Source organism: Herpailurus yagouaroundi, unplaced genomic scaffold, assembly GCF_014898765.1.
Source record: "Herpailurus yagouaroundi ecotype Mexico unplaced genomic scaffold, PumYag 208, whole genome shotgun sequence".
Lineage (NCBI taxonomy): Eukaryota > Metazoa > Chordata > Mammalia > Carnivora > Felidae > Herpailurus > Herpailurus yagouaroundi.
In genome coordinates this window covers 2,996,847-3,009,960 of record NW_024412439.1, presented here as the reverse complement: position 1 = coordinate 3,009,960, position 13,114 = coordinate 2,996,847, and the positions used below count along the sequence as shown (strand labels likewise).

General features: G+C 53.4%; 1 protein-coding gene and 1 non-coding gene across 2 annotated transcripts in view; one reads left to right on the top strand and one right to left on the bottom strand.

Moving 5' to 3' along the window:
• The window catches only part of ADORA2B (adenosine A2b receptor), a 25,789-nt gene extending 12,706 nt beyond the window's left edge, over window positions 1-13,083 (bottom strand). Inside the window, exon 1 of the mRNA XM_040453111.1 lies at window positions 12,673-13,083. Coding sequence (XP_040309045.1) covers window positions 12,673-13,007 — 335 coding nt within the window. The 5' untranslated portion in view covers window positions 13,008-13,083. The remainder of the gene's footprint in view (window positions 1-12,672) is intronic.
• On the top strand, window positions 1,176-1,305 carry LOC121016110 (small nucleolar RNA SNORA18). The gene has a single exon (XR_005784116.1). It is a non-coding gene; the product is annotated as a small nucleolar RNA SNORA18 (small nucleolar RNA).
• Window positions 13,084-13,114: the final 31 nt, after the last annotated feature.

Sequence of the window (13,114 nt, the reverse complement as noted above, 5' to 3'; positions counted from 1 at the left end):
AGGAAGTAAGGAAGTGCTCACAAAATTGATGAGAACGCTTACAGAAGTGGATTTGAATGGGCTCCCACTGGCCAATTCTGGGCCTCAAAATGAAAAACACAAATGGATGATAACACATTGAATGAAAATAATATTCCGTAAGTCCATACTGAGATTTTAAAAAAATAATTTAAGGAAGAGCAGAGAAAAGGTAAAACTCTTCTTTATGAAGAATGCCAACCAATAAAGGTGGAAGGAATGAAAAGAAAGAAAATTACCATTTTACATGGTAATAACGTACTCAGGCAAGAATCCTCAATGAACCCGGGCTATGAAAACATAAAGCCCCGGCAGACACAGCTGTAACCCAGTGATGAGATTTAGCAACCCAATAATGGGACACACTGAGATCGCTTGCCCTCTCGTGTGATGGGCTGAAACAGACATAATGTCAAGAGAGCTGGGCCCTTATCCTAAAGCACTGGGAATATTACGTAAACAAAAGGAGGTGCCATCAGGTTTTCATTTTAGAAAGACTGCTGTTATATGAAGAATGGGCTAAAAGGGTGAGCACGGATGCAGAGAGACCACACAGGATTTTCCTGGAACAGGGTAGAAGTAGAGACAAGACCAAAGAGAAGTGATTGGGGACTGATTTCAGAAGTGTAAATGACAGGACCTGTTCTTTTTAAAATTTTTTTTAATTTTTTTTTTTTAACGTTTATTTATTTTTGAGACAGAGAGAGACAGAGCATGAACGGGGGAGGGTCAGAGAGAGAGAGGGAGACACAGAATCTGAAACAGGCTCCGGGCTCTGAGCCGTCAGCATAGAGCCCGATGTGGGGCTCGAACTCACGGACCACGAGATCATGACCTGAGCTGAAGTCGGCCGTCTAACCGACTGAGCCACCCAGGCGCCCCTAAATTTTTTTTTTTAATGTTTATTTTTGAGAGAGAGACAGACAGACAGAGTGCGAGCAGGGGAGGGGCAGAGAGGAAGGAAGACACAGAATACAGAGCAGGCTCCAGGCTCTGAGCTGTCCAACCCAGGGCTTGAACCCACGAGCTGCAAGATCATGACCTGAGCCGAAGGGGGACACTTAACCAACTGAGCCACCCAGGTGCCCTGACAGGACCTGTTCTTTAATGTCTTTCAATAAAGCTTTATAATTCTCTACGTTAGAAAAAATAAAGCAGTTGAGGTCTATCCCAAGGGGATTTATTCTGCAGACCTGCATCACTGGAAATGCCTCTAGAGCATACATGTGGTTTCCTTTATTCACAGAACTGTGTGTTAGATCTGAGGGAAAGAACTCCAGGACCTCGATCATCTAAAATTATGAAAGATCTAACAGCACATTTTTTAAAATTTTTTTATTTTTTTTAATTTTTGAGAGAGACATAGTGTGAGCGCAGGAGGGGCAAAGAAAGAGGGAGACACAGAATCTGAAGCAGGCTCCAGGCTCCAGGCTCTGAGCTGTCAGCACAGAGCCCGACGCAGGGCTCGAACTCACAAACCGCGAGATCATGACCTGAACCAAAGTCAGATGTTTAACTGACTGAGCCACCCAGGCACCCCCTACCAGTCACATTTTTGAAAGCTCAGGTATTGGCATGTACCAACAATCTGTACAGCTCGAGGGCATGACAGTGTAGGGGTGAATAGGATTGGAAATTATTCGTGTTTAGAGGGTGTCTGAAATTGAGAACCAGACAGATCCATCTACTCTGAACCTACATGTGACCCCAAAGAAAGTGGATCCCAAAGATTACAGGAGGGGAAGTTGTGAATGATGTCCGTATTCAAATGGAGATCAAAGAAGCCCAAGCCAAGAATTATGGACTGACAGGGACAGCTGTGGATTGAACAAAAGTTCATTCTAAAAGGGCTATTTTGAAGGTTAGAATTCTGACTTTGGAGGAACTAAGGTGATTGGCAGTGAAAGGAATCACATATAAAATCCCTTAAGTAAAAATTAATTGACTTAAACTTTTTTAATTAAAAAAAAAAAAAAAAACCAGCAGGTTTGGCAGTGGTATTGAAATTAGCATTGGAAATCAAGACGTCATATACAAAAAGCTGCTCCTGGAAGTTTGTGGGTGGTAGGACCGGAGCAAAACAGGCAGTAAACCAAAGAAGGTGAGGCTCAGAGAGGGGAAAGAAGCCTGAATATGTTTAGTGGACGGAAGGAGCCTGCAGACCAAGAGGCTGCCATGCACGAGGCTGGGAGTAAGAACATTGCTGGGCTCCCAGGAAGCAGGCAGACGTGTGTCCAGAGCCAGGTGGAAGGACCACCCAGCCCAGACTCTCCAAGCTCCAAACTCAACCACCTACTGTTATTGCTCAACCTGCAGGCACCTTAACCATAACCCATGCAACGCCTTCCCGAAGCCCCCATGTTTGGGGGGACGGTGCCACCTGGCTGCCCAGGAATCTCAGGAGTCACCTTGGACTCCTCCCGCTTCCCTCATGCCTAACATCCAACCAAGTCAGCAAGTCCTCTTAAGCCTGTCCCCAAAGACCCCAGCCTCTAGTCACAACACCTCACTCAACTTGTGGTGTCAATACAGACACAATGGGCAATCACACAGGCTGACTGCTTATTTCACACCCTAAGTCCCACCCTGCCTGGCCCTGACGAGCCACGTCTTTGGTCCTTGTTTGCTGACTGTGGTCCCAGGGCCCATATTTGGTTCTTAGGGTTCTTTCCTGTCCTCGTCTCGGGGCTGTGTAGCTTCACCGATGGCCCCTCTGCCCCGAACTCTGTCAGACCCTTTGGCTGGCATCAGACATCAACCTCCCCCGGTGCAGACATTCGGAGTTTACGCATATTGGGGCGCCTGGGTGGCTCAGCCGGTTGGGCGTCCAACTTCGGCTCAGGTCACGATCTCGCGGTCCGTGAGTTCGAGCCCCGCGTCGGGCTCTGTGCTGACTGCTCAGAGCCTGGAGCTTCCAATTCTGTGTCTCCCTCCCTCTCTGCCCCTCCTCTGATTGCTCACTCTCTCTGAAAAATAAATAAACATTAAAAAAATTTTTTTAAAGAAAAGAAGGGGCGCCTGGGTGGCGCAGTCGGTTGAGCGTCCGACTTCAGCCAGGTCGCGATCTCGCGGTCCATGAGTTCGAGCCCCGCGTCGGGCTCTGGGCTGATGGCTCGGAGCCTGGAGCCTGTTTCCGATTCTGTGTCTCCCTCTCTCTCTGCCCCTCCCCTGATCGCTCACTCTCTCCCAAAAATAAATAAACATTAAAAAAATTTTTTAAAGAAAAGAAAAAGAAACAGATGGCCAGGGGAGAAGCTCCAGGCCAGCAGAGAGCAGGTGCCAGAGGGGCTTTAAAGACAAGCAGGAATCAAGGGGAAGACTGCCTGTGGACCAGCTGTGGGCTGCCTCACTGGCCCTACTGTTGACCCCTATGTCCCACGGAGCACTGACCCCTCACTCTCCACTCTCTCCCCAAACTGCAGCTCGAGACCTTGTGATGGAGGGGGGGGGGGGGGAGGAAGTTTCAATTATATGCACTTTGTGAAGTTGTCTGAACCTCATGGATCCAAAAGAGGTTTTTTTCACAACCGACTCAAAAAGTTTTCACCTCAAAAGTAAAAATATGAATGCTAAAATAAAATTAAAAAATAGGGTAACTAGGGAGGAAAAGTCAAAGAATTCTTCCAGAGGAGAATAAAAAGTTAAACTATTGGAAAGTCATATCTAAGAGAACTTTTAAGAGACAAAGATCAGTCAAGGAGAAAAAGTCTCCATGCATCAGTTAAGAATCCCAGAAGGAGGGACGCCTGGGTGGCTCAGTTGGTTACGCGTCTGACTCTTGATTTCAGCTCAGGTCGTGATCTCATGGTTCGTGGGATTCTCTGTCTCCCTCTCTCTCTGCCCATTCCCCACTCATACACTCTCTGTCTCAAAATAAATAAAAAACTAAAAAAAAAAAAAAAAAAAAAAAAAAAAAGAATCCCAGAAGAACAGAGAAAAGGGAGATAAGAAAAGGATCAAAAAAATATTCTTCATCAGAATCTTAGAACTAAAGACAGACCTAAGTCTTCAGATTGGGAAGGTTCACCAGGAAGTTTCACCCCCAGTGAAGGAGAAAAACTGAAGCTCAGTATTCAGACCCAGCCTCCAGAACACCAAGCAAAGGCAAGTGGTCCCAATGGCTCCCAGAGAGGAAGTACAGGTTACAAATAGGAATCACCACACATGAGACTTCTTGGGCACCACTGGGCGTTGCAGCAATGCCTTTACACTTCTGAACGGCATCCAGTCACACTACCTGTGACACGTGAGAAATAAAAACACCATTGGCATAGAAGACCCCAGAACGTTTATCTCCCATGTCTGGAAAAAGTCACCTACGGGTATGTATACAGACAAACAAACATGGAATCCCAGAAAGAGGGAAGAAAACATGGAACGTGGGGAACAGCAGAACAACTCCCAGAGTACAGGAAGACACCACAGGACCATCGTATGGCACGCCGAGAGGGCCCGTGAGGTCAGCCAGCAATGGGGATGATGACGAAGTCAGATCATCCTAAGGATCTGGGAAGCCATGTTCTTCCTGGAACTTTCTCTTAATTTCCAGGTGGGTAACTCACCATCTAAACATGAAGCCAACTACAGTGGGGGGTAGTTTTGAGTAGCAGATAGCACCTAAAAAATAGAATTCATCTGACCTGGCCACTGGCACCGTGTCCTGGGGACGCACAGTTTAGCGATGGGAGTGCATGCCCTAGTCCAATCGTTCTGCTCTGCTCTGGGGTGGAATAAATCCACAAGTCAGACATTCAAAATGCCGTTCATCGGTTTCCAGTTTTCAGAAACTCTCCGCAGGGTTCAGGAAACGTTATCACAGTTACGGGATAAAATGCAAATGGCATTAACCTCGATAATGTAAAAGTACTCCTATAATCTGAATGTGTCCAATGTAGCATTCTTGTAGGAAAAGGCACAAGAAACAGCGGTCACCGCTGATGGGCAATTTGGGAAACCACAGATCAGAGATGGAGACTGACTTTCCACAGTTTGTCATTTTGTAAAACACTTGGTTTCTTCACAACAGCACGAATTACCTTTTTGAAAGTAAAACCTCCACTGGGTAGGCAGGGTGCTGAAAGCCAGTGGGAGGCGGAGAGACAAGGGGGCGCGGGGGCCTGCTGGTGGTTTCCTTTTCCTCGTGTTTCTTGACAATTAACAGATCTTGCCTACAACTGATGGAATTAGAAATCGGGGCTGAAATATGATCCCCAGAAAAATATCCACATGTAACAAAAAACTGGGAGGACCAGGGTGGGAAAGAGGGCGTGTGGCCCTCCCGTGACCTGGGAGAGAGTCAACAGATTCTATTTAAAGATGGCAGCACAGACCCAGGTGTCACCCAGAGGCTAGTGACCCTCGGAAGAGATGCCAACAGAAATGGTCTGGTGAGGGCCGAGGGAGGGGAGACTTTTGCACGTGGCTCCAGCTCAGCTCAAAATTCTCTTTCTCCCACTCACCCCCATAAAAAACCCCAGCTTCAGCCCTCGAGGAAAAGCACTCCCCCTCCTTCAGCCCAGGACGTGTTAGAGGGCCACCACGGAGCCCGTGACACTCTGTTCTCAACTTGAATTCTTTCAACGAAGGCACATTTGCTACCAGCCGTCAAGTTCTGGCTGCCCAAGGCAGCGTCTCATCAGCCTGTCAGCCTGAGATCAAGAGCACAACCTGTTGATGCCCTTGGGGAGAGTAACGATGTCCGGAGCCCAAGTCCTGAAGGGTCAGTAAGGAACTCGAGCATTAGGAAAGGCCAGGCCTCCGTTTCACCATCTGAGGAGAAAGGAGGCAGGCAGGAGATCCTCTACAAGTCCTCGCCACCTTCAGTTCTGTGCCGGTTCACGCACGAGGGCCAACGTACAGCTTTCTTCTCCCTCATTCGGCCACATTACTGCCTAGCTACAATCTTCTTTGTCCTGCACAACGTCTACAGAGTCCCAATCACAAGTTGCTGGTGTCCCCATCCACCCACTGCTAGAAGGGACCCCTCGCCTGTTCTTGGACGACCATGGTACTTTCCCTCCAGCTGCTCGCATGCTGGCTTAAGGGCTCCCAGAAAGACATAGTACACCGTTGTGGCAGCTGTGTGACCCTGGGCTGATCATAACCCTCTGAGCCTTGATTTCCTCATCTGTGAAGCGAGGAAAGTAACAGAGTTTGCCCCCCTAAGAGTTGTAAGGGTTAGAGGAGATCAGGCACGTGTAGGGCCAGATGTGCAGAAAAGCCTTCTGAGTGGCTGTCCACGATATTAAAAATTCTGATGTCTGGAGTAGCTGAGGACCTACGTCCTCGTGTCTGTCCCTGTAGCATATGTATGTTCATGCTGTGCTCACAAGCAGACAGAACAAAAGAGCGTGTGATGTGGAGACTGGGTCCTGCGAGTGCGTGGCGGGGAGGGCCCGAGAGGCTGGAGACCCCATGCGTGAAGTCACAGAGGAAGGAGCACAGATTGCCTGTCCTATGAAAATGTCGGTAACCTCTGTCCCTTTGCACACACTCATTCGCCATATGATCAAAGGAGCAAACCACCCATGCTTTTCGGAATTCCATGGAAATGCTGCTAAAACACTAAGTCAGGGCCGTGTCCCTTCCAGACACACACAGAGTGGCACAGGCTGTGGCCTGATCTGCACGGGAGCTCCGGGCCATGGCTGGCCTCAGATGGCCAGGTGGACCCTCCTTCCCCGACCCTTCAGGTGCTCTTGCCCACAATCCTGAGTCCCCAGAGGCTGCCCTGTGGCTCCCAGATGCTCCTGGATGACTGTCCAGCTGGTTGGATGCTACCCCCAGTGAGGGGACAGGACCTCCAGGTACCTCACCTCCAGACTGGATCACCCTGGTTCTGAGACAGCTCTTGTGGGCCTTACTGACCAGACCAGACCAGACGCTTGTGCCGGCAAGGAACTAACCCACCCAGGAACGAGCCCTGGGCCAGGCTGGAACTTCCCACTAGTACTTCTGGACATGGGCTCAGACTCCAGCAACTGTCGCATCTGCTGCTGGTTTAATGTGCTGGCTCAGGGCTGAGGAGTGTCACTCACAGGGGGGCGGTTATAACAGCAGAGGGGCACCCAAGTCCTAGGTGACTTTTTCCAGTTCTGAGAGCCACGCTCCCTTGTGTGGGTAACAGGATGGCCCTAGGACTGACTCAAACCTGCTCTCCCCTGGCCGGCCCTCATCCACAGCACCTGCTGGTTCTCCAAAGGCCACTCCTCCCCGTTCTCCCTCAGGCCTGTGACAGACTGTCAGAAGATGGTGTCCCCCCCTTCCTTCATTAAAACTTCTGGACCATCTTTTTTCTGACATCCTTTTACCAGAGAGCTCTGCCCCTTGCCTGCATCGGCCATCTCAGACTGTCCCCCCGCCCTACACTGTGCCAGCGTCCCCCAGCACAAGCTCTTCACCCAGTGACTCACACAGTCCCCCAAAATATGGGTGCCTACCCCATGCCAGGCAGCATGCCAGGGCTGGGGGCGGGAATTCAAGAACAAGCCCCTCCCAGGGGTCACAGAGCTCCTGCTCGGGGCAGAAAGGGACTACAACTCACGACCAAGGAAAGATGTACTTTAGGGAGAGTCAGTGATAGACAAGCTCAGGGGCCAGGCGAAGCCTCTGCAGGCGAGGAGGCGAGAGGCAGCACAAAGACCAGCTGGGGAAAGAGCCCGGCCCGGCGGGGCTGTGTGGGTGAGGCGGGGGCGGGAAGGGTTGAGAGGCGGGTGGGCAGAAGCCAGTTAGCACAGGATCCTGAGGCCCGGGTTAAGCAGGGGACTGATGGGATCCGATTTGAGGCTCAAACCCTCCTCTCTGGCAGCATTCTGGAGAACGGCAGTGGGGGGGCCGGGTGGACTCCACGCCCCCCCCCCCCCGACAGAGCTGACCCGGAGCTAGCTACTGACAGCACGTGTGCCATGGGGCCCAGAAGTGACCTTTAGGTTCGACCAGAACGGAGGCACAGCAGGGCGACCCAGGGGAGGCAGTGGGAGGATGGCTCATGGGAGCAGCTTACTGCGGAGGGCCACACAGGCCTGCACAGATGTGGCCCCTCACAGCTCTAGGGGCCGGAAGCCCCGCCCGAGGCTCTAGGGCACAATCCGCCCCACTCCCAGCTCCTGGTGGCTGTCCCCCCACCCCCACCCCACATCTCTGCCTCCATCTTCACTTGGCCTCCTCCTTCTTCTCTGCGTGTCTAGTTCCAAGGATGGGATGGCATCTAGGGGCCACCAGATAGCTAATCCAGGATAAACTCTTCCTCCCAAGATCTGTGTAAGGGAACATTCATTGCTTTCCCACATCAGGTGATATTCACAGGTTCCAGGGATTAGAACATGGACGTCATTCGGGGGAGCCACCATGCAACCCACTACAATGGGAATGGTCTGGAAGAGAAAGAGGACACTGATGCACAAGACAGAGGACTTCCCAAGGAGTGTCCTCGGGATGGCCGGAGGGATGCGACCCAGACCTGAAAATCTTTCCTAGCTTTACTTCAAAACAGCACTAAAGATGAATTTTATCATATGGGATTTGTACAATGTTGAAAAGAAAAGGGGCAGGGCACCTGGGTGGCTGAGTTGGTTAAGCGTCTGCCTTTGGCTCAGGTCATGATCTCACAGTTTGTGGGTTTGAGCCCCGCGTCGGGCTCTGTGCTGACAGCTCAGGGCCTGGAGCCTGTTTCGGATTCTGTGTCTCCCTCGCTCTCTGCCCCTCCCCCACTCATGCTCTGTCTCTCTCTCAAAAATGAATAAACGTTAAAAAAAATTATAAAAAAGAAAAAAGGGGGGGGGGCATCTGGGTGGCTCAGTCAGTTAAGCATCCAACTCTTGATTTCAGCTCAGGTCATGATCTCACAGATCGTGAGTTCGAGCCCCGAGACAGCACAGAGCCTGCTTGAGATTCTCTCTCTCTGCCCCTCTTCTGCTGGCTTGTTCTCTCAAAATAAACTTTAAAAAAAAGAAAAAGAAAAAAATTTTTGTAAGAACACTCCAAAACCCTGCCAACCCCTACCCTACAGCTAAGGGAGCCTCAGTGGAGGACACATGTCACCCCAGGCAGTCTTGCTAAGATGTCAGTCCCCACCTCACAGACCGGCCATGTTGGAACAAGAACTTTAAAGCCTCCATGTAGCAAAGGGAACAGGGAGGGTGACAGGGTCAGGGTCCATGGACAGAACAGACAGACACACCCTCTTCCATTCAGAGGACCAATCCAGCCAACAAAACACTCCCCGGAAAACACCCTCCTTCAGCTGCACTGGGGAAACAGCTGGCCTTCAGCCGATTGGAGACTCAACACCACCGGACACTGAGTCCAGGAGCAAGGCAGGGCACGCCCCCAGACAGAGGCGAGTCACACAGTCACCCTGCCACACAGCTCAACTGGGGGCGTGGCACGAAGAGGAACCGGATCAGATCAGGGGGGAGGAAGTACTCCTGCCAGGTGAAGTGGACTGAGGGTGAAGTGAGGGGGGTGGGGAGCAGCTGTGGGCAGACACGGCCCCTCCCCTCCCCCTCGGCATGCCCCCACCTCCACCCTCCCATGCCCCCCACCCCCATCCCTGAAGGCTCCCACCTCCCCCTCCTCCCCCCTTCACCCCACCCCAACAGGCTCCCACCTCCTTCCTCCTCCCCTTCCCCCCAGGCACGCCCCCACCCCCAGCAGCAAGGGAGCCTCCACTCCCAGCTCTGCTGCGTGTGCTGCCCCCCAACTCTGCACCGGTGCCGGGGGGACCCTCTGCCAGGGCCAGCCTCAGAACTGCGTGGACCTGAACTAGATTCTGTTTGGAGACACCCCTCACTCTGAAGACCAGGGACAGTGCCTGGTGTGAGCAGACACTCCTCCTTTTCAAGTTCAGCCAAAGTTGTCATTTCGGTGCCTGGCATCACCTTGGGGCACCCCTTTCTCTCTGCACTGTGATCTCCCCAATGTTACTAAACGCCTTGGCAACCGGGCGGCAGGTGGGGGCTACGGTCTCCGCGGCCTTGAGCTTACAGCCTGACCACTCTGGCCTCACACTCAGAGCCCTGGGGCACGGATGCCTTTGGAGCCCCCCTCCCCCACCCGTGAACTGGTCCAAGGACTTGCCAGTTCCTCAGTTAAAGATACCGATAACTGGAATCCCCCCCCCTCCCCCCGCCATGCCCCACCCCACAGATTCTGACTCAGGAGGATCCGGGAGGGCCCTGTAATCTGCATCTCAGCCTGCTGGGGGTGGGGTGTCATATTCCCCAGAAGCAGGAAGCGCTCACAGCTGAGGGAAGAAGACCGACCAGCCCGGGCAACAGCCCTCAGGAGCACTCAGGAGCCCTGAGAACCCGCAGCCTCTTCAGCCCTTGAGGGTGGGGGGTCGGTGCCAGGGACAGGTGCCCTTCCTGGGGCTGGGCACACACCTCTTCCAGACCTCTGAACTCCCGTGGGCGGCACAGATGAGCCTTTGCACCTCTCCACTGACCATTCTTCCCGTCCTTCTCCTACATCTCACCCTCCTTCCTTTGGCAAATGCCAAGAAGTTAGGGGCTTGTGATTCACATTTCTTTCCCCTTAACACACCCACACCCATTTTTTTCCTAAGACCCCACCCAACACCAGGACAAGAACTAACAGATTGAAACTCCTATGGAGCTTCCAGCTCCATGGGGCAGAGGGGATCCTTCCAGTACCTCCCGGTGAGCTGGGCGCTTGTGACTGCCTGCTGGACACAAACAGTCCCAAAGGCCATCAAGTAACCAACATGAAGACCAAGAGGCAGAAAGGTGACTCCTAAGAGACTGTGCCATGCGGCCCCAAGTCCCGGAAATCCCTGGGCTCTTTCACACCTGATGGGATGCATGAGGCCCCCTGGTCAGATGCCAAGGGCAGCAGTACATGAAAGGCCCAGACATGCAGATTGGGCTCACAGCCCGGCCAAGCAGGAGCTTCCTGTTCCCAGGAGCACAACCAGGGACCCAGGACACAACCCACAACAGGCAGGCTCAACATGTCTGCCTGCTAAAGAGGCTTCTAGGAACATTCTCCTGGTCAATTCCTTCAAACACATATCCCTTACAACCACCAATTTACTGCAGGCAGGATCTGCTTCCAGAAACAGCACTCCGCTTTCTGCCCACATCCCAAACACTGACACCACACACAACCCTGCAAGGCACAGTGGGAATATGGTGCCAACTCTGAGTTCAAGTCCTGGCTCCGACACTCATTCCAGATGCACCATCCTGAGCAAGACTCTCATCTCCCAGGGGCACCATCCCCTCATCTACAAGAGGCAGGTACCTACCCTCTGGAATCACTGCAAGAATGGAAGGATAAAAGTTTAATATCAACTGCCTCAATAAATTCCTTCCCTTCCCACCTACTCCTGTGACTCAGTTTCCTTTCTCAGCTCTAACCCAAAGAGATCCCAAGCTCACCTAACGCAGAATAGGAGGCCCAGGCACAGAAGACAGAAAATAATTTTAATAAGCCCTAAGGTTCCCTGATACTCTTGCCCTCAAGTGCTCACCTTTTTAATTTTTTATTAAAAAAATTTTTAACATCTATTTCTTTGTGAGAGACAGGAGACAGAGCGTGAGCGAGGGAGGGGCAGAGAGAGAGGAGGGACACAGAATCTGAAGCAGGCTCCAGGCTCCGAGCTGTCAGCAGAGCTGGACATGGACTAGGACCGGGAGATCATGACCTGAGCCGAAGTCGGATGCTTAACCACTGAGCCACCCAGGTGCCCCTCAGATGCTCAGCTTTGAACCTGATCATCAGCTACACCTGGGGCTTCATCCCCTGAACCCTACATTTTCTCACTGGGTGAAAGAGACCACCCTTAAGTTTTCCAGTTTTCCGAAATCCAAGTGGCACTTCCCTGCCCTGCTGGGACAGGGCAGTGGAGGGTAAACAAGGTTACACAAGGGGTATGCAGCTCTCAGGCTGTTCGTGCTGGCCAACGGGGCAGCACTTTGACTTTTAAAGTGTACGGAGGTGATTTGAGTCCCCATTTAGCATGCAGGCACAGATGCTCCTAGTGTTCCCTAGAGTTAATTGGGTCCTTCCCCAGCCGCACCCCACCCCCCGCCCGCATTTTGTGGCAGGTACATTCAGAACTTGGGTCTCGAGTCGTGTCCATTCTGACAATGCAAAGCCCCAGTGTTCAGAGCTGTCCCCTGGAACCGCCCCAGCCTCCCGGACCTCCAGCACGCACAGGGTCGTGTCTGCCCGCTGCTCTGGACTGCAGATGAGGGGTGGAAGGAAACAGCCTGGGGGCCCCGCTCTGGGTCGGCAGCGGGTGACGAGTGAGAGGAAACAGTTATCGCCACAGAGGAGGAGATACGATCACCAAACCTCATGCGCCCGTGCCCCACCAGCCCGCTGGGGTGGCGCTTTCCCCGGAGTTTCCACCGCGGGCCGGCGACCGGGGACCACACTCCCCAGAACTCCTAGCGCTGTCCCTACGCGGGTCCCCCTAAAAACACGTGCGCATCCAGGGGCGCAGCGGCCTCCAGGGTCCTGTCTCAGGCACCAAGAGGGTCTGGGCAGCCCGGCGCACGTGTCCCTCTAGGCTGGGAACCCGAAGTCGGAGCGCCCCGCCGCGATTCGGCCAGCAACCCGGGCCTGGAGCGGGCAGTGCTTTCCGGGACTCCGACGGGGCCCCGGGGTCGGGGACGCCGCGCGCCTCACCTGAGCGGGACGCGGATGGCCAGGTACCTGTCGACGGCCACGGCCAAGAGGCTGAAGATGGAGCTCTGCGTGAGCACGAGCACGAAGCATGCGAGGAAGAGGCAGCTGTGGAAGTCGGTGCAGAAGCCCAGGCTGATGGTGATGGCAAACGGGATGGCGAACAGCCCCACGGCCACGTCGGCCGCCGCCAGGGACACCAGGAAGTAGTTGGTGGGCGTCTGCAGCGCGCTCGACGTGCCCACCGCGACGCACACCAGCACATTGCCCGCCACTGACAGCGCGGCGATGGCCAGCTCCAGCGCCACATACAGCGCGTCCTGCGTCTCCAGCGGCATGGCCGGGCCGACCCGGCCCCGACGTCGCCTACCCGGGCCGCGCTAGGCGCGGGGCAGCCGCGTGGGCGCCGCCGGGCACCGCCGGAGCGCCCGCACCGCGCGTCCGC